General features: G+C 43.8%; 1 protein-coding gene across 1 annotated transcript; it reads left to right on the top strand.

Moving 5' to 3' along the window:
- The first annotated feature begins 9,212 nt into the window (after positions 1–9,212).
- LOC139818284 (uncharacterized) lies at positions 9,213–10,037 on the top strand. The gene has a single exon (XM_071786905.1). It carries the CDS (start codon positions 9,213–9,215, stop codon positions 10,035–10,037), a length of 825 nt encoding a protein of 274 aa, XP_071643006.1.
- The last annotated feature ends 12,293 nt before the right edge of the window (positions 10,038–22,330 follow it).

Raw genomic sequence — 22,330 nt, 5'->3', positions numbered from 1 at the left:
AACATTCAACGAAAACGTGTTCTATTATAAACAAAATCATAGGAGCGTAGGAGTAGATGTAGAAAATAACGACAACGGAGATAATGATGTAGGTAGTAAAAATATAGATAGTAAAAGTGATACAGAGTCAGAAAGTGAGGAATTAGAAACTGAAGATTCAGAAAATGAAAAATTAAAAGCTAAAGGGTTAGAGACACAAGAAAAGGTTAAAAGTAAAAGAAATACAAGATTTCCAACGAAATTTGATGATTACGAGATGTATATGGCTTATAATGCTGTATCCTTTGTAGAAAATGTTCCGAATAGTTATGATGAATTAAAGGATAGAGCAGATCGAAATTTGTGGGAAGGAGCAATGAATAGGGAAATAGAATCTATAGTTAAGGCGAATACATGGAAATCAGTAGTTAAACCTAAAGATGCGGAAATATTGGATACAAAATGGGTATATGCATACAAACCACTCGAAAAGGATAAGCGAGATCAGTACAATGCTAGATTAGTAGTAAGAGGTTTTGCGCAAAAGGAAACATTCAATTTTGATGAATTATATTCACTTGTTGCAAGAATGTCCACTATAAGAACTTTATTAGCTATAGGAAATCAAAGGAAACATCATTTTATACAACTAGATATTAAGACAGCTTTCTTGAATGGGGAATTAAAAGAAGACATTTATATTTATCCACCCAAAGGCATTAAATGTAAGAATGGTCATATACTCAAGCTACTCAAATCACTATATGGGTTAAAACAGTCATCTAAATGTTGGAATGATAAAATTAATGATTATTTAAAAAATCTGGGTTTTGAAAGATCAACTAATGATTATTGCCTATAAGATATGTAGGATAAGTTGCTACTTTCACATTTTATATGTCAATTGATAAACCAGTCACTTTAATTCGTGACTGTCGCGAGCAATTGTATTTTGTGTGTCAAGAGTTAGCATACAGAAAAGATACAGTTTTTTATGCAATCGATCAAAGACAAATCGCAAGGAAAAGACAAAAAGAGAACATTATAAAAAAGAGAGAGAGAGAGAGAGAGAGAGAGAGAAAAGGGGAAAAGAGAGAGAGAGAGAGAGACAAAAAAAAGGTATGTATGCTAACTCTTGACACACAAAATAAAATTGCTTTCAATAATATTTATATTTTTTAATTAATAGTAAATAAATGTAATCGGTATCAGAACATTTTCCAATTTTTCGGAAATTAATTGACTGAATCTCAAACAATTGTATATGAAGTAGAAGTAAAATTTTCTGGGGAGTGCTATAAAGTGTATTATTTTTCGTTACCGATCTTTTTGCAAATCGGTTACGAAATTTTTCCAATTTCTCAAGAAATAATTGAATCTTAAAAAATTACATTATGAAATAAAGGTAGAATTTCCCCGGGATTGCTATAAAGTGTACAATTTTTCGTTACCGATTTTTTGGAGAACCGGTTACAAATTTTTTCCAATTTTTCGGGAATTGATTGACCAAATTTTAAAAAATTATATATGAAATAAAAATCGTGTCAAAATTTTTTTAATTTTTGGAGGATAAGTTCAATTTTTTATTAATGGATAATTTTTTATTAATAAATTGATTTTTGAAACCGGTTACGAAGTTTTTCCAATTTTTCTAAAAGGGTTTCCGATTTTTGTTTAAAAAAATGTACGTGATTGTTCTAATTTCTTCAAATTTTGAGATATTAGCTGAATTTTTTTAGAAATAATTTTTTGTTACCTTCTTAAAAACAATGCCCAAATTTGTATAATTTTATAATTAAAATTTTATAATTTTTTGGAGATGGCAAAGACGTGTATAATTTTTCATAATCGATTTTTTGGAAACCGGTTTCAAAATTTTCTAATTTTTTAATGAAGGCTACAATGAGTTTATAGAAAAATTGCTAATAATAAAAGGGTTTCCGATTTCTGCTCCAATTTCCGTAAATTTTGAGATATCAAGCTGAATTTTTTTTATGGATAATTTTTATAGATAATATTTCGTTACCGATTTTTGTGGAAACCGGTTACGAAATTTTTTAAATTTCTCAGTAGTTAATTGATCAAATTTCAAAAAATTGTATATGAAATAAAGGTAGAATTTCCTGGGGTTTGCTATAAAGTGTATAATTTTTCGTTACCGATCTTTTGGAAAACCGGTTACGAAATTTTTTCAAATTTTTGGGAATTAAAAAAGAATTCGAAGATGTAAGTTAGAGTTTGAGGAAAAAGAATATGAAAGGTGCTCCTAATTAATAAGTGAGTTTGGGGAGGGCCGTATATAAGACATTTGGTGGATACCAAATCTACGCAGATATCTAATCAATATCTACGAGACGTGCAGTAGTTATTTATATAAATATCCACTAGATATTTAATGGATATCCCCATGGATATTTAATGGATATCTATTAGATCTCGTGGATATCATGGATATACATTGGGGATATTTAATAGATATATCTATTAAATATTAAGTTCTGTGTGGGATTAGAGACTTTACATTTTTTACTTTAATTAATAAAAATTATTTACTGGTTATACATGCAAATGTCGGATCATCCGATAGATGGCATTCAATGAGATTCGTTTCTCGTATTTAAAATATGACAATCGATGTTATAAGAACGGTATATAAATCAAGTGTACGGTACAACTTATATCAGGTGTATCGGAGTCCACGATTATAATAAAGTGGCACACAATTTTGAATTGGATATATTTATGGTTTTATAGCATTTTACATCCCTTCATAATTTTTAATTATATCTGAACAGATCTGAATACATTCGGTAAATATTTATATTTTGGCAGATCAAATTATATCTGGTCAGATCTGGTTATATCTGTTCAGATCTGGCCAGATAAGACAATTTGCATCAAATTATATCTAGCCAGATCTGATAAACCCGATCTGGTCATATCTCGGTAGATCTAATTCTTTTTTCCCGGGCTTATACATGATTTTTAATTGCGTGCGTGCGTGCGTGCGTGCGTGCGTGAGATGTGTATCTTCCAATAAAAAAATGTTGGTAATTACTGCCACTATAGGATTCCTTTAAAATATTTACAAAATATTTTTAAAATAATTTAATTTTTTAAATGAATATTTTAAAAATATTTTAATCTTTCTTATAAATATTTCAAAAATATTTCAAAAATATTTTGTGCTGTCTGGGATATTATTGAAAGCAAATTGAGAACATTCAAATATGGGGTTTACACTCTTTTTGAGTATTACTTTCATTTAAGGGTTTTTAGGGTTTATACCGTCATTTTTAAGGATTAAATTAACCATTAATTGAAGGATTAATCATTATTTGAAGGTTAACCTTCTATTGGCGGTCCGAAATCACACTCAACTTTAACCCTCAGGGTACGGACTATAAAAAAGTTACGTTCCGTACGGACATGGGTTAGCCTAACCCGGCGACTTTGATTGACTGTATATATCGGGCTGTAATTTATCAATTGAAACAAATTTTTTTTTCTTTGGATCGGAAATTTTCTCAAAAATACAATGGCGTTGATAGATTTATTACATTATTTGTTTAAACAAAGATACATTTGAAAATGTAAACTATTCTCAAACAATTTTCATAAAAATTCATTTTTTCTTTTAAATTGCATAACTTTATGAAAAAAAAGATATCGACATTTTTTAAGTCGCATTTGAAAGCTAAAAAGTTGTTCTTTGAAATGGCTGAATTCGTTTTTTGATCCATATCAAAAAGTATATTTTTTTTAACTATGAAAATACCCGTTTGTTTGCGATAGCGATATAACGTTACTTGCTTGATTTATCGTAATAACGCAAAAAAATATCTTAAAGTAAAAATAGTTCTTTTGGATGTTGTTGATTAGTATAATATAAATAAATAACAAAAATTGCATGCACGGATACGTTATGCTGGTATGCTACAAAGCATCATTTTGAGGTTAGAATGCACATAAGGAGGGCATGACCACAAGGAGTGGTACTATCAAAGCCCCTAGTAAGGGAAAGGGGAAACAAGCCCAAAGAAAGGGAAATGACGCCCCCGGAAAGAAGGACGGATCAAAAAGAGCGACCAGTCTTGATGGCAGGAAACACAGAGGCAGAAACATTCCAAGCTCTGATTCTGAGGAAGGGTCCCACACACGTTCGCATCCACGATCGAAGAGGGATACGGATCGGGATTCGGAGGTAACCGAAACCGAGCCCGAGGACGAGACAGACGTCATCATAGTGAATAAGGAAGAGGAAAGACCCACGCGTGTGGAAAAGGAAGAGCTGAGTCAAGTCAGGAGTATGATGGCGGAAACAGAGGCTACAATAAAACAGCTGGGCGTGAAGGACGATTGCCCATCCCTGTCGTCGCGTACCAGAAAAGAAGGAGGACGATGCCGCCCAGCAGAAACTGGGAGCTATTACCTAAAACAGCTCCAGAAGGCGTGCAAGGAGTTAACCGAAAAGGCTCAGGAGATAAAAATCCTGAGGGATGCAACAGTCTCGGCGACCCTCTCCCATAATAGGCGGATTGAGGAGAAGCTGGCTATGCAAGAGCTGATAGACGCTCCGGCGGAAATCCTGCCGGTAGTGATAATGGAGGCAGTCAACGGCGTTGACTTGGTGCTGGAAAAGGCCAACACGATAAAAGGAGAGCACAAGGGCAGACTCAATGAATCTGCGGGCACAATCAAAGCCGCCCTGACTCTGCTCGTAGAAAGATACGAGCATCCCATTACCGGACGGGAAAGAGACGCCGAAATGGAACTGCTTCGCGAAAAGCTAGCGGCCCAGGAGGAAGATCTGTTGACCCTTAATCAGGTCAAAGTCCAAAACTTGCAGATGCAACGACAGCTGCAAGAACTGCAGGAACAAGTCACAGTACTGAAAGCAGAGAGGGACATGAAGATACGAGCGGCGCACATAAGAGAGAGAGGTGGCAAAAGGAAACAACTTTTACCCCTGACTCAATCGTTATCATCTTCCGAGGAAGATGCTTATGAGAGAAAGAAGGTGGAACGCACGGGATTCAACGAAAAGATGGAAATGGAGATGGAAGTGGAGCCCGTGGCGGGAAAGGAGGGAACGACCAAGAACTCGAGGAATAGAATCTTGGAGGAAATACGAAGGGAGGGAATGCCAGAGGCCAAGAGACCTCCCATACAGGGGAAACAGGCGATCATAGACTCTGCGAGGCCACCTGTAGCACCAGCGGAGCCAACCCCCCATGTGGAGGCGAACAACGCGCCCAGCATGGAGAGTAGACTGGCAACTATGCTGGTCACCTGCGTGAGGAAAACAGTGGGAAAAATGGAAGAGAAGCTACGAGCAGATCTGATCCAACTAATCCCAAGGAAGAAGGAAAACAAAGATCAGAGGATCTCCCCCCCCGGAAAAGGGTGCAAAGGGGAAGATAACGTCCGATCCCACATCGACCGGGGGCAAAGGCCCCCGATTGCAGGTACTAGGACGAGAAGGACGAGAGGAGGATCCCGCACCGTCCGATCCCACATCGACCGAGGGCAAAGGCCACCGGTCGCAGGTACCAGGACGGAAAGGGGACCCAGCGCCGTCCAATCCCACATCGACCGGGAGCAGAGACCCCTGGTCGCAGGTACTAGGACGGAAAGCGACTCCCGAGCCCACGTCATCGCCCGCCCCCGCTCCCATAAAGAAAGCGGGGGATGTGCATTCACGGGCAAAAAACGAGACAACACAGGTCGCCACCGCTGGGCCATCGAAACAGAAGGAATGGACCCAGGTAAAAGCCAGAGGCAGATAAAGCGGGGGGAAGCCAACACAGGCCAAACCCCAGACCCGGGCCCAATCACGGAAATCAACGGATAGGAATACCGGGAAGAAGGATGCCGAGAAGAAGACGGGATAGGGGGGAAAGTCAGGGGGCAAAAACACACAACCGCCCCCTGCACCCTCACAGAAAGGAAAAAAAAGGAGAGTACCGTGCACAGCAGCAATCACTTTGACCTGCCCCGAAGGGGAGTACGCGGAGTGCATGGGAGAGGTTAGGAGGAAGATACAACTGGAGAGTCTGGGAATAACAAAACTCTCAAATGTCAGGCGTACCGCCACTGGGGCAATGAGCCTTGAGATAGCGGGGCAAGGCAACGCCGGAAAAGCTGATGCCCTTGCCGGTAAAATAAGTGAGATACTAGCCGGCAGAGAGGGAGTGAGAGTGAGCCGACCGATGATAACGGCTGACATAAGACTTGTCGGATTTGAGGAATCAATGAGTGAAGAGGAGATTGGTGAGGCCTTGGCGAGGAGAGGAAATACCGGCCTCATCAACTTCAAGGTTGGACCCATAAGGAAAATGAACAACGGACTGTGTTCCGCAGTGGTGAACTGTCCGTTGGCAGTGGCCAACAGCCTTGTGAAAGAGGGAAAAATAGCACTGGGGTGGTCGCCCACGAAAGTGCAGTTACTAGACAAACGGCCACTTCAGTGCTATAAATGCATGGAGGTGGGACACACGCGCGCTCAATGCAGCAGCGAAAAAGATCGAACCGGGGATTGTTACAGGTGCTGGGAACTCGGTCACCCGGCCAGAGAGTGTCGGGTTCCCGTGCGATGCACCGTGTGCAAGGATAAAGGGCTCCCTCACGATCACCGCGTTGGGGGACCCACCTGCAAGGGATGCAAGCCGGGAAAGAGGGGAAAGACAGAAGAGGCAGGAAAAAAGGAAGAGGAACCCACGAAAAACAAAAGTAGTGGGAAGAAGCCCAAAGTAACGTCAAACCTGGAGGTTAGGAACTTCGAGGTTAGAGACGGGAACAAATTGATAGCCGGAGAGGTGATCACACAGGACCCTCCCAAGGGCAAAAGGCTTCAAAAGAGAAAACCGGAGGGCACAAAAATACTCGTCAAGTCTGATGCTCTCAGGATAATTGGGGTGGTGACTCAAGAGGAGCCACCGAAAGAACAAAGGCCCCCGAAGAGGAAGAAAGAGGGAGATAAGGCCCTGGATAAGCCAACAGACACCACGGTGCCTATGGACTTGCAGGAGGAAGCGGAAACCCTTTCGCCAGATCCACTCAAGATAACGGATAAGGAGGAAATCGCAGAAATGGCGAAGGTGGATCAAGAGGGAACGGGAGATACCTCTCCGCAGGCAGAGACCGCCAGCGTAGAGGAAGGATCGGAGGACTTAGGACCAGGATACATTGGTTATGTCCCTTCGGATCCTGCAGTCTAATTTGAACCACGCCCGCGCGGCCCAGGATCTCTTTTGCCAGACCCTGGCAGAGTGCGGGTGTGACTTGGGAATCGCGGCGGAGCCTTACTGCGTCCCCCGAGGAAACTGGGTGGAGGATCGCGGGGGCTCCGTCGCGATATCATGGAGGGCGACGGAGACATCGCCATCGTGCACGACGAGAAAGGTCGGCACGGGTTATGTCGCGGTCGACTGCGGGCCCATCTCCGTGGTGGCGGTGTATGCCCCTTCCAGCTGGACCCGCCCCCAATACGAGCAGCTGTTGGCAGAGTTGGAGAATTGCGTTCGCGGCTGTTCGTCGGGGCGGGTGATCGTGGCGGGGGACTTTAACGCGAGATCCGCGTTGTGGAATTGTCCCCCGCCAGCGAACTGGAGGGGCCCCGTCACCGAGGCCTGGGCGGCGGGACTCGGCCTGAGCCTGATTAACTCGCGTCGTCCTAACAGGGGGTTGTCCGGACAGTCCGGACAACTAGTCTTTCTAGACGTCGGCTACAGGAAGTGGGGCCGGAATACGATCGGTACGGGCCTAGAGAGTAGGCAGATAGGTCGCCGCCATTGGCGGACGTTTTAAACGCGACCTGGACGTCTTCTCCAGGAAGTCGACGCGGAATCGAGATCAGGGACATCGAATGGACCTTGCGCACAGGTCGGCGTCGTTCAAAGGTCAATATTGTAAAAGTTGAATTGTTGCTACCCGGAAGTCGAAAGAGCGCGACGCATATAGTGTACTAGCGTTGGAAATTTCCATCGCGAACATCTGGCGCACACCTGGTGTGCCGAAGCGCGTAAACACCTATTGTTAAGGCGTAGTATGGAAATTTCCAGAGAGGAGAAAGCGGCCGAGACCCCATGGAAGGGGAAAAACCTCGGTGGTAGGGAGCCCGAGAGAGCAACGTTTATGGTAGCAACCTCGCGCGTATTATCCCGGAGTGTCGTTAGAATATTCGCGAACGCGAAACGGAATACGATTAATTAAGTCTACCACAGTGTCCGAAACAAACGGGAACGCCCGCCAACAGCGTTACGTGACGTCGATACGAAAGACGTACGGGTTTTCGCGTACTTGAATCGCGAAATCGCACTCAGCGAGGCGTGCGACCGCCATCTTGTGTGGCAATCGTTAATTGTGAACCACCAACATTGTGCAACAAAAATTAACAATAAAAGCAATCGTTATTTGCAAAAATCCAGACGAAAATATCAATTACTTACCTGGAAACTTACCTGAACAAGCGGCTGTCCGGCCATCTTGGTGATAGCGTGGTCCGATCTTCAAGGTCATTACAGATTCTACTTCGGAGGAGGCCATTGATGAGGAAACCGTGGCGGAAACCTGAAAAGAGTTGATATTAGTTGTAGTTACGCGGACAGTTCTCGTACTTACCTGGTTGTCCGGCTATCTCCCAGACGCGTTGATCCTGGACATCGGTGAGCAGCGGTGATCCACGGCATCGGCGATGGTGATGAAGCAGCTGTCGACGAAACCTGAAAATAAAAGAGAATTAATAGCGTTTTACTTAGATTAATGTCGGGACTTAGCCGATCAAGCGGTTGTCCGGCTATCATGGTTCCACGGATGAGGTAGATGAATGATCGATAGTGGAGGTGACTGGCAGAGCATCCCAGAGGAGGCAACCGTGGCGGGAATCTGAAAAGTCAACGGGTTAAGGAGATATTACCTGATCAAGCAGCTGTCCGGATAACAGGCATCTCTGGCTGGCCGATTGAGGTCATACCTAGCGGTATCCAGAGCCCAAGCGATGCTTATCGAGCAGTTGTGGCGGGATTGAAAAAATAAAATTGTTTAAACAAATTGTTCACATTTTGGCTGATTTTCATTACGAATACCTACCTTCTCGGTATATAAAGGTTAAACCGAGTGATGACTAATAGGACAAAATAACGTACCCCGTGGCCCGATTATGCATCGTTCGGTCACAACCTAACTTGGGCCACCCCCCCCCTGTGGCCCGTGACATTTGCAACTGGGGGGTAATGACGAACCTGGAGACCTTATCGGACCGATATATCGAGTGGTCAATCCGGGTCGTCCCCCTAGAGGTGCTAGCCCGCCGTCGCAGGGCTGCGAGGTCCAGACGGAGATGGGCCATAAAAAAGATGGACGCGGACAAGTTTGTCGCAGCGGCCCTGGCCCTTAACTGGGGCAAGGAAGGAGAGGAAGCCATAGAAAGGGAGGGGGTGGATCGGGAGGCCGGGGTGCTCGTCGACACGATGGTCAAGGTATGCAACGCGGCCATGCCCCGGCTCCATCCGCTCCCCCCTAGAAAAAGCGTGTATTGGTGGAACGAGGAGCTGACCACCTTAAGGCGCTCCTCGGTAAGGGCCAGAAGGACGTGGCAGAGGGCCCGTCAAGGCAGAAACAGCCCGACAGAAGAGGAGGCAGGAGAGGCCTGGCGAGCCGCCCGCCAGAACCTCTCCAAAGCCATCCACAAGGCCAAGGGGCTTGCCTGGGACGAGCTCCTCGATGGCGTGGACGAGGATCCGTGGGGGCGCCCGTACAAGTTGGTACAAACCAAGCTTAGACCCTGGGCGTTCCCACTAACGGAGACGCTTGACCCCCCATTTGTCGAGAAGGTCGTCGACACCCTCTTCCCCCGATGCAACGAGGGAGAAATAGGCATCCCGGCAGCGGAGCCGGAATGGAGGGAAGAATGGGGGGTCACAGAGGAGGAGCTATCGAGGGCGCTAAAGCGGGTAAAAAGGGGCAAAACCCCCGGTCCCGACGGGATCCCCGGGCGAGCATGGCCCTTGGTCGCAGGGGAAATGACCGGCAAGATGCGAAAGGTGTTTACCGCATGACTAAAGACCGGTCGTTTCCCCAAAAAATGGAAGGAGGCCAGCCTGGTGCTCCTGCCGAAGGAGGGCAAACCACCGGACATGCCCTCCTCCTACCGGCCCGTGTGCCTGCTGGACGAGGTGGGGAAGATTCTGGAGCGAGTCATCGCGGAACGCCTCGTCCAGCACTTGTCCCAAAAGGAGGGGAGAGGTCTCTCTGACGACCAATTCGGCTTCCGTGCCGGGAGATCGACGGTGAACGCAATCAAGCGCGTCCTCGCCCGGACGGAGGCCGAGATAGCCGGGGGGGGGAGTTGTCATGGATATAGGCTACGATGTTAGGAACGCCTTCAACTCCCTCTCTTGGCCGATTATAATGGGGGCCCTGTTAGATTTCGGGGTCCCCTTGTACCTAGTGATGGTCGTCAGCGACTACTTCGTTGAGAGGGGACTGACGTACACGGACCGGGACGGAGTCCTGAGGGTCAGGTTAATGGAGTGCGGGGTCCCGCAGGGGTCAGTTTTAGGACCCCTGCTGTGGATCATCGCGTACGACCTGGTCCTCGGGACACCCCTCCCCACAGGATGCTGGCTCTCGGGATATGCGGACGACATATACCTGGGAGTCAGCGGGAGGGGATGGCGGGAGCTATTCAGGCTGGCAAATGTGGCGGCAGCGAGCATGGTGCGCTCCATAAAGAGGCTGGGTTTCAAGGTGGCCCCACAGAAAACGCAGGCGACCCTCTTCTACGATAGGAAAAGGCCGATGAAACAGGGGCCACCGCCTGCGGGACTCAGCCTCCGCGTGGGAGGAGCGAAGATCCCGACCACTCCTCAGATGAAATATCTGGGTATGTGGCTGGACACGGAAAGGGACTTCGGCGCGCACGTCGGCAGCGTAGCCCCGAGGGCCGGGCAGGTCGCAAACAACCTGTCCAGGCTACTGCCAAACCTCGGGGGGGGGGCTGGAGGTCGAGTGCGTCGCCTCTACACGGCGACGGTCCATTCCATCCTTATGTACGCCGCGCCCGTGTGGTGGGCCAAGGCGGAGAGCTCGCGCACTCTGAGGGCCAAGTTGGAACGCGCGCAACGCGTGATCGCCCTCAGGGTGGCGAGGGCGTACAGGACCGTCGCCCACGTGGGGGCGACCATCCTCGCGGGTATTCCCCCAGTCCACCTGCTCGCGCAATCGTACGCGGAAGTGTATGATAGCGTACACGTGATCCGCGGCAGGATGGGGGTAATTACCCCGCAAATGAGGGTGGCGCTGAGAGCCCAAGCCACGGCGGCATTGAGGGTCAGATGGAAGGATTGGGTGGCGGACCCCCGCCACAAGCACGGAAGGAGAGTCGCCGAGGCTGTCCGGCCAGTATTTGAGGAGTGGGTGCAGGGTGTCAAGTCACACGACTTGACCTTCCATGCTGTGCAGATCCTGTCGGGGCACGGTTGCTTCGGCAAATATCTGCACAGTATTGGGAAGGAGCGCACCACGTGCTGCTGGTACTGCCCGGAGGGGGCGGACACGGCGCAACATACTCTGGAGATCTGTCCGGAATGGACAGAAGAGCGCCGTGCCCTCCGGGCACAGTTAGGAGGGGATCTCTCCCTCCCGGCAGTCGTGGCCAAATTGGTCAGGCCGGAAGAGGAAGGGAGAGATAATTGGAGGGCTTTCACCTCCTTTGCTAGCGTGGTCTTGCGAAAGAAGAAGGCGGATGAGCGGGTGAGGAGGGGAGAAGCCGCCCCTCCTCAATCGGACAGTGATTGAGGGGGCGGATTGTAGAAAAGATCCGTCACCCTTCGACAGGAGGACAACAACGGGGCAATTAGCCCCGGCGCCGTCAAGCGGCGCGTTAAAAGAGAGTGGGAGTGGGTGTCGGGTGGGGGGAGCGTGTCTCCGAAACCTCTACGGAGGTGGAGGCACTCCCCCCCTCCCGAAGTTGCCGGCGCCGAGAAGTCGGTGGAGGGAGCGTGCCGGGGGGGGGGGGGCTCGGGCGGATTCTCCACGGAGTTTCCGCCACGGGCGCTCCTCTCGGCCCGCGAGGGCAGGGTGCCGGACTCGCGGTGGCGGGGCTCCGACGGGTCTCGTCAACCGTGGGGCGGCGCCCGGCTACCCCCTATAGGGGCGCGAGGGGGGAGAGGAGACGCGGCACGCCGCTCTCTTTTCGCCCGGGGGGCGGGCGAGAGACCGGGGTCGTCTCTCGTCCGCTGCCATTGCCTCGGTAATGGCAACCCCGGAGGGAGGGGTGACGGTTGAATGCAGCGACCACTCAACCGCCACAAGTTAGATTTCTTGCTAGAAGCGAACGCGTGGGGGAGCTCGCGGCTGTAATCATTGCGTTTCGTAGGGCTCCCCCATATAGCGCAAAGGAGGGTCGACTCGCTGGAGTTTTAGTCGGTAGGCTATGGCCGTGCACGCTTTATCGAACGGGCGCGGCCGTAGAATCCGACACTCCCCCGCCCCACCCCGGGGGTGGGAGGTCTTCCCCCCGAAAGGGGGGTTACCGGGTTCCCGCGGGGGCGGGACGTAAATCTCCGATCGGCGCTCGTGACTGGTTGCCCGCTGCGTAACATCCCTGACCGGACCTTAGGGTCCGCAACTGGTTGCTGCGGGCGCTCCCTGATCGGGCGTCGTGACTGGTTGTCCCGGCTTTCTCCGCCGGACCCGGTGGTGGAAAATTTCTCCAGCGTAAAAAAAAAAAAAAAAAAAAAGTTAGAATGCACAAAAGTATATTAAAAATAGTAAATTATACATACCAGAATACTCTACTGCAGCAAATACTCGAAAAACACAAGTTTTTTTTGTTTGAAAAACACGGATTTTGTAACGTTCCGTACGGACTGGGTGTAGACTACTCGAGTTTAATTTTCGAAATCGTATAACTTGAGCACCAAGCGTAGACTGACGCTGCCCCTTAGCGCTCACATAGTAGCTACCTCAAAGATTTCTCCCCCCCCGGTACGGACCCTCCTCATTCACTTTCTTTAAAATGGCGCTACTTTCAAAATTCGCTCGGGTTACGCTAACCCAGTCCGTACCCTGAGGGTTAAGGGTTTTTTTGGTGTTCTTTTTTACGGTTAACACCAAAAGTTAAATGTATTTTGCCATAAGGGTAAACAAGGCGCATATTCGTAAAGAATCTATAAAAGGTTTAGTTAACATATTTTGATTATCTATCGAAGCTCCATGAAACATCTATGATTGATCTATATGACGTCTAAAATATATATCTATCAATACGTTTAATAGAGATTAAATGGAGGTAATGCGGAACTATGGATGTCCAGTAGACATCCATGAAAAGTTACATGGATGTCTAATAAAGGTTTTAAATCTCCATGATGGACGTCTATTAAAGCTTTTTGTTCTGTGTGTTTTTCACCCGGGATTTGAGTTTTCGTCTATCCATTGGCGAGTCTCGTCGTAAGGCCTCCACCGTCCTACTTTGGGGATTCAAGCTATCTTCCAGTGACTCATCCATTTTTTTATTATCGCCGATTTCTTTTTATTTATAGAGTTCTGGGTCTGGTTTATCTCGCGACTCTGTTTTTGTATTAACAGACAACGCGGCTTCCGGTTGGGTAGGAGAGGCGGACGGTCACCTGACGAGGAGGAGGAGGAAAGATAGAAGGATCGTGGAAAAGAAAGCAAGGAATGGAAGGAGAGAACAGTGATAAGTAAAGGAAAGGCGAAGGAATGCGAGAACATGAAGGGAGGCCTGAAAAAGATAAAGAAGCGGAGTAAAACGAGATGGAGCAGAGCCCAGGAAAGTGAGGTTAAGTCGTGAAGAGGAAAGATAAGAGGGGAAGACAAGAGGAGAGGGAGAGGAGTGAGAAGGGGGACAGGAAACGAAGAAAGGAAGAGGAAGCAACGCAGATGGCGCAGAAAAGAGAATCGTGGCGGCGCGAGTGAGGAGCCGGGGGCAGGGTGCCGGCCTCTCCAAAAGAGTGGGTTGGCGCCACTGCGACCCGGCGGGACACTGCGCGGCGCGCGTATCGGCAGGAACGGAGCAGAACGACAGGGAAGGAAGAATGCGCAAGCATGCTGATGGAAACGGCACCGGAAAAGAGAGCACCGAAGCAAAGCAGTGAAAGGAGATGGCGCTGAGGTGAGAACGAGGATGACAATGGATAGAGAGCTGAGGAGACGTATCCAGCTGCGGTCGAGACGGCGCGGGGCGCTGGCCCCTCCAAAAGAGTGGGTTGGCGCCACTGCGGGGCGTCGAGACGCAGCACTGGGACGCGGGATTGGAGAGCACGGCAAGCGCAGGCGCAGAGTGAGGCAGGAACGAGAGACAGGTGGCAGCGGCGAGGAAAGCAGTGAGAGGAGGGAGTAGAGGGCGCATGTGAAGGAAGGTCGAGATGAGCAGTAATACACCAAAGAAGAAGTAGGAAGGGAGCTAACGGAGACAGAAGAAACGAGAGGAAGGAAGCGACAAGAAGCAGAGGGAATGGAGCGAGGAAGAGGAAAGATGGAGAAGAGTGAGAAGTTGGAGTAGGCGAAAGAGAGCCGTGCAGTGAAGGAAGGCCGAAGGAAATAGCATAAGGATACGGGGGTGTGTGAAAAAGAAAGAGAGAGAGAGAGAGAGAGAGAGAGAGAGTGAGAGAAAGAGTACGTGTGTGTATGAAAGAGAGAGTGAGAGCGAGACAGAGAGTGAGATGAAGAGAAGTTTAAGCAGGTTATGAACATGTAGAGGCGCTATGAAGCTTATAGGCAAAGGAGTTTATAATTACGTAAAAGAAGGAGAGGATGGTATGAGTGAGCAGGCTGGATCGAGAAGCGTAGAATGTGTGGTTCAGTTGAACAGAAATGGCAAGGTAGAGAAGGATAATAAAGAAACAGTATAGAAGGGTGCGTGAAAAAAGGAGAGAGAGAAAGAAAGAGGGTATGTGTGTGTGCGAGGGTGAGTGAGAGTGGAAGATGAGTGAGACAAAGAGAGGCTATGTAGTCCATTGCAGAAATTTAGCGAGCAGGAAATTGAGATATTTAAGGAAGGAGGTAAAAGGAAGTAGAAAAAGAGACCGGATGAACAGGAAGGAAGGAAGGAAACCAGAAGGAACAGGAAGAGGGAAGTCGAGGAGGGCTAAGCCTTAGGCCTAAACAGAAAAGAAGGTTAAGGACGAGCAGGGGAGGGAGGGTTTGAGAATGTTTAAGGCCAAAGGCCAGGTCGGGACAGGAGGGATAAAGTGTACAGGGTTGGGTACGTCCCTTCAAAACGCCGATGTAAAGTGACTTAGAATGGCGTATGAGTATATATGTAAAAGGTTGGGTACGTCCTTATAAAACGCCTTGTAATCCCGAGAGGGAAACAATAAACGTGATTGATTGATATTAACAGACAACGCATAGTCTTATATCTTTATTATCGGTTCAAATAGAAATTTCCGTTATGTGCTTATAACGGTTACAGCGCCATATCGCCAGGTTTATAGTCGTAGATCAAACAAAGTTTATAAAAACGCAATCGCATATGTCTTGTCTGTTTGTGGAAGTTTCCTCTTGATTTCTCGATCTTGTTTAGTCACGTAAACAAATATAAAGAAAAAAATAGGAAATAGTGATAGGAAAATTGGAAAGAAAAATAGTAGAGTTCACAGGATATAACATTTCTCTTATATGGTATAAAAATAATTACGAAAAATAAATAATTACATATATACAAGGAATCCCATTTTAATTGCTCTAGACTAATATCAAAAAATATGGAAGACTAGCTTGATACCAGTGTTTCGCTACGCTATCTAAAATCCTGAATTACGTTTTCAAACATTTGTATGGGTAATCTTTGTAAGCAAAAACCAAGACAATATCTCATCAGGCTCTCAGGCCTCTCATCAAGCAGAATCCGTAAAAACACTTTTTACTTTTTTTCACACCCTTGGGAGTCAAATTTCTAAAAATCCCTTTTTAATGTGCTTTCGTCGTGGAAGAAATATACTCCCCGAATTTCATGTTTCTATGTTTAGGGGTTGGGCATCAATGAGTCAGTCAGTCAGTCCGGACATTTGTTTTATCCATATAGATGGAAAAACATATATATTAAACAAAAGTTATAGGATATCAAGAAGGATAAATAATGATAAAACAAATTTTCAAAAAAATCGATTTTTTAAGATCACATGAAGGTCCTCGATCGCCATTTTTGAAGTGAAACTTCTTTAGGCACGGTAGTGAGTTTGATTCGCGACACGAAAAGTGTAACAAAAATTTGACCAATAGGCGTACGGCGTTGGCGAGACGGTTCTTCTTCTGGCCTGGCACGGTAGTAAGTTTGATTATGCGACACGGAAAAGCGACACGAATAGTGTAACGAAAATTTGACCAATAGGCGTACGGCGTTGGCGAGACGGTCCTTCTTCTGGCCTGGCACGGTAGTAAGTTTGATTATGCGACACGAATTTCGCGACACAAAAAGTGTAACGAAAATTTGACCAATAGACGTACAAAATGAAGTTTCTTTGGCACGGTAGTAAGTTCGATTGTGCGATACGAAATAGTGTCACGAAAATTCGACCAACAGGCGTACAACACTGGCGAGACGGATATAGTGAGAACTGCGTGTAACACTATATTTTCGAGTTGCGGGCGGCTTGGAGTGACTACCCGAGAAAAAATAATTTTGACTAATCATATATAATTGTATATGATTATGTATAGAATCATAAATGAATATATATGAGTATATTTATGATCATGTATATTTACATCTTGCTCCTTGTATGATTATATATGGATCCATATATGATTAGATCTGACCATTCCCATGCTGATATGACTAATATATTCTAATTCGTATGAGTAGGTACAGATTCATATATGATTAGACCTAATCAAGCCTGACTCATACCAGACTGTATATGAATTCATATATGACTATATTTAAATCTATGTATGATTCTATTTAATCATGACTGGCTAATATGAACTCGCACCTGACTATATGTAAATTTATATATAACTAAATATATATCCATATATAATTGTGCGTATTTAGATCTGACCATTTCTATGCTGATATGACTAATATATTCTAATTCGTATGAGTAGGTACAGATTCATATATGATTAGACCTAATCAAGTCTGACTCATACCTGACTGTATATGAATTCATGTATGACTATATGATATATATATCAAAACCTTCGTATGTAAGCAAATGACGTTCAATATTATTGAATTCTATATTTGTTATGTATTTACCTAAAAGCTCATAGCTTTGTGATCTCATATTCCATTGTACATTACATTATTAGCATTACGTTCCCGTTCAATGGCACGGACTTTTCAAAATTAGTATTCCTTGAGCAATAACTAGATTATTGACAATTTCTTGACCCAAATGTTTATTACCATGCACACATTTTGCAATAAATCCGTTATGATTCTCGAAGGAAAAGCTGACGTCGCCCATAATGGACCCCATCTTTCGGCGCATAGTGTCAAATGTATAAGTTGATGAGTATTACACGTTAATTCTCTGTTACCGTACAGTTTTTCAAATTGTTTTACAAATAATTTAAGTAAAATATCTGATTGTTTAAGATCAAACTGTGTAATTTGATTTTGAAGTAAATTAAACAATGCTATAACTAACATCATCCAGTGCTGAAAATATTCATTAGGCAAATGATCAATAAGAGCTATAAGAGAATAAAATAACAAAAAATTGTAATTTTTGGATGCATTATAAAATTAATAATATTAACAGAGATATTGCGAGCGACCCAACTGGCCAAATTTTATTGATTTACAACGCTACGTTTCGACCGTGGATCCGGTCCTTTTCAAGCGCTCTCTCACAAATATATTCGTCAGGCATAATGCCCTAACTACGCCGAATCTAGAAACTAAACGACATATTTCAGTACTCCGCAATAAGTAAAAGACAATCAAAAATCCGTAATTATACAATTAGAAACTTACATATTTGTGCGTCAGGATCAAACAATACAATATAAAATATTCGTTAAACGGCATACTTCGTTAGATGTTTGTGTCATGTCAGAGCCGTGCGGTGGTAAAATTTAGACTGACGAACTTGACAATATAAAAACAAACAGTTGCCGTAGTAATAAGCTAGGACGTAGAGAGGGAAGTAGCGAAGAAGGGGAAGGAGTTATAATTCTTTTATGATATGTTCGTAGAGAACGTTAAGATTCTCCGTGTCCTTTTGTAAATTGATAGTGCCGTCAAATTTTTTAATAAAAAACATCTCCGCTAATTCCCTCTTTCTAGTATGTCTTTCTTGGTGTAATATTTCTGGCTTCCCCCAGTCAAAATCATGCCCATAAGACATTCTGTGTTCGCTCACTACGGAATGATTACTAGTGTGCTTTCTGATATCGCCCTGGTGTTCCCTGAGGCGCGTGCACAAATGTCTCTTAGTCTGCCCAATATACGTAGCCTTGCAATCCCTGCAGTTTATCTTGTATACTGTGTCGGTTTTTTTAAGGTTGTCAATTCTATCCTTACCTCGTCTTATTAGGCAATCGAGTTTTTTAGGGACTGTAAATAAGGTGGTAATGCGGATTTCTTTTAACGTGCGACAAATGCTATCACTCAACTTTTTGATATAAGGTAAAGGTATGCAGTTTTTTAAATCGAAGGTTGCATTATGGTCAATCGAGGTGTTATGTGTATTGTTGCGTGTTTTGAGAATGTTTAGACGCTTGGCGATGTGTTTATTAACGATTGGTTTAGGAAAGCTATTATTGTACAAAATTTCTTTGACTATTTTAATATTGCCGTCATGAAATTTTTCATCTGAGAGTAATATGGCGCGGTCAACCAAACTGGTGATAGTGTTTAATTTATATTTTAACGGATGGTTAGAATGAAAATTTATGTACCGTCCCGAGAACGTTGGTTTGCGATACCAATTAGTTGTCAGTCTGTTACCGTTCCTGATAACAGTCGTGTCAAGAAAATTGAGTGACGCATTTGTTTCAATTTCATAAGTGAACCTAAGTCTGGGATGATATCCGTTGAAGATCTTTAATATTAAGCCCACACTTTTTTTGGGAACCACCGCGAATATGTCATCCACATATCTAATAAATATCGGGATATTACAATTTAAAAGGCTTAGGCAATGCGTCTCTAAGTCGTCCATAACGATATCAGCAGCATCGGGCGATAACGGAGATCCCATGGGGCTGCCGAAAATTTGTTCATAAAATTCGCCGTTAAGGTGGTTTATTCGCGACTATGTGGGTCAAAATAAACCTCATTTTAAAACTTCTAATTTCATACACTTTCATAGTCGACTAAATTCATTAATGAATTTCTCAAAATGATTGTATATCACAAATCGAATAAATAATCAATAATAAAAAAGAGGCGAATGAAAATAGTCCAATTTTCTTAGCGTAGTACAGAAGAGCTTCAGATGTGGCAACGTCGCAACATTCATGTAAACAAATGGTTGCACGTGTATCGTTCGGAGCAATAAACTTAGAGGTTAATTTTATTTAAGTGCAACATTTACTTTTATATCATGAACGAACAACCGCGTTTTAACCTATGCAACTCGCGTTATGAATTCAAAGTGCGACGTTGCCACATATCCGAAGGTTTGTGATCACAGTGAGGAATGGACTGAAATCGATGTCTTTTAACTAATTTTGTGAACATTCTATACGGTTGAGATTGTTGGCTTTGGTACCATATGATTCGGAAGACACTCCTCTGTTTTTATTCTAATTTTCAACCTGATCTGTCTTTTCTATAATTTACTACCATCAATTTATCTCAAAATTACGGTCTCTCACGCGTCGTCCGCCATAAACGCAATGCTTAAGATAGGGAAAAAAGCATATTTTTAGACAATAATATCTCGGAAACTACACGGTCAATCCATTTCAAATTTAGCATGAAGATTCGTCAGTTGCTTAATTACTTTTACTGAAAAAACTGCATCGATCTGTTTTCATAGGTTATATGCCCAGCAAACGCAAAAGAATTAAAAGATATTAAAATTTTTTAATATCTTTGAATCCCTTTTTTGGCGGAATTAGATGGAATTAGATGGGATTCGAAATGAGATGGTCCAATCCCATGGAATCCAAAAAAGAAATTTTAAATTCCATCCAATCCTATGGAATCCGTAAAGGTTATGGAATTACATGGCATTAGATGGTTTAGGAAACGTCTCGCGCCTCCGTTGGGCGACCAAGCGCCGTTGTTCGTCGGTGAGCTTTTGTGTATGTCTATGGGCATTACACGCACTACTGCCGACGGGCAATTAGCCCGAAAATGAGATTTGTAAGATCTGTCAGGCACCGTAGGGGGTCCCTTTACATAGCGGTCGAGACGAAACTTTGAACTCGAGAAGATGCCCCGGCGATGCGACGCCTAGCGGCGTCGACGCGAATTGCCGGTAATGCAGATACCGCGCGGGCGTGTACTATTGTTGGCGCGTACCGCCACAGAGTTCAACACGGACACTTTTCAATCCCTATCCTGGCATTCAATGGTATTCATTTTATTGTCAGAATAGACGGAATTCAATGGAATTCAATACGGAAATTTTTAATTCCTAGTTTGGCGTTCAATGGTATTCATTTTGTTAACGGAATCAATGGTATTCAATGGAATTCATCACGAAACTTTCCAATCCCTAACCTGGCATTCAGTGGTATTTATTTCGTTAATGGAATCAATGGTATTCAATGGAATTCATCACGAAACTTTCCAATCCCTAACCTGGCATTCAGTGGTATAATATTTTTGTGTCGGAATTGGATGGGATTCAAAAAAGATAAATTCTTTCCAAAATAAGGAATTCCATAATATTGAAACTATTTCAATCTCTTTTTTGGACAGAATGGAATTCGGAAAGTCCTTAATTGAATTCCTGGCAATCCCGTTTTAATTCTTTTCAATCTTTTTTCGTTTGCTGGGTGGACATACCACCTTAAAGCTGAAACTAGTGGACGATAAGATAAGGTCAATTGCGTGTAAAAACTGTGGTAAATTTAGGTCAGTCTTTTTAGAAATGTGGTTCCACCTTTTTTCTATTCCCTTAAGAACTAAATCTTTAGGGATGTTCGTGAATAATGCCGTGACGTCTAATGAGATAAGTATTTCGTCATCGTTGATTTTCTTATTATTGATAAACCTCGCAAAGGACCAACTATCTTTAATATGTGATTTCGGTTCCGGAATTAATAATATGTTAAAGGTCTTGATAATCGACAAAATGATTGAAGTGATCGTATACTTGTGATAAAATTATCAATATTTTTACTCTTTTTTTTTTAATATTCCAAGGACCTTTTTTATCAAATCACAATTTAATAAGTTGTTTTACTATCCCAAGAAGAACCGAGTGCATGAACTCAGGTAAAATCATGTTCCAATATCAATCAGCGGCACACAAAACAATCTACTACTACGGAAAAAACTACGGAAAAATATAATTTTTAATCTAATTATTTGTTATATTTTTGTAGAATTAAATTATATTGTTAGAAAACTATACAGTATCTATGTCTGACACCTTCCGTACATCTGCTAACAATAAGTGTAACATATGTAGTACAATACGAAACGTCTTTATTAATTAACGTTGTAGCACAGTACGTAAGGTGACTTGACTCAAGATTCAGGGGTTCCAAGTTCCAAGTTCAAATCTAGCGGTGGTCAGCAAATTTTCCAAGTACAATATAAATTTAATTAATTAAGCTTGCACATAATAAAGATTTTCGGCAATAAAATAATTTTTAACGAGAAAAATAAATTTTATATTTTTATATTTTAATGGTCAAATATGAATAGATATGACCGTCTATATGATTTTGTATGAGCATGCATGGTCAGACCTGGCCAATTTTCGGATCTGATCATATAAACAATAATGTATGATTATATATAATTAGTCAAAATTATTTTTTCTCGGGTAATTCCGTTGTATTGTTTTTGTATTAATTTCAGAAAAGTTATGGCAAAGCCTTGCCTTCAGAAGTTTCACTTCTAACGCGCGTGGCGACCACGCGTTCATTTTTCAAATAGAATTATATGATTTTTTTGCATAATATGAATCTTCCAATTATTCTATATATAAAAATATTAAGGTAAAGTTATAAAAAAAATTACTAGTTTACGAGATATTTCATATTTTGTTTCTGGCACATTTTGACATAAAATATAAAATATCTCGTAAAATATAAAATATCTCGTAAACTATTCATTTTTTGGTAACTGCACTTGACATTTTTATATACAGAATAATAAGATGAATCAATTGATATAAAGAAAATACATTGTTGCTTTTTATAAAGGACATGTAGTTGCATATTGCAAATTGCATAATTTCTT

This window comes from Temnothorax longispinosus, chromosome 8 (assembly GCF_030848805.1).
Source record: "Temnothorax longispinosus isolate EJ_2023e chromosome 8, Tlon_JGU_v1, whole genome shotgun sequence".
Lineage (NCBI taxonomy): Eukaryota > Metazoa > Arthropoda > Insecta > Hymenoptera > Formicidae > Temnothorax > Temnothorax longispinosus.
Note: the sequence above shows the minus strand (reverse complement) of the source record. Positions and strands in the feature narration are given on the sequence as shown.

What these genes read in the sequence shown, in the direction of transcription:
- LOC139818284 (XM_071786905.1), top strand. Translation starts at nt 9,213, where the DNA reads ATGACGAACCTGGAGACCTTATCGGACCGATATATCGAGTGGTCAATC.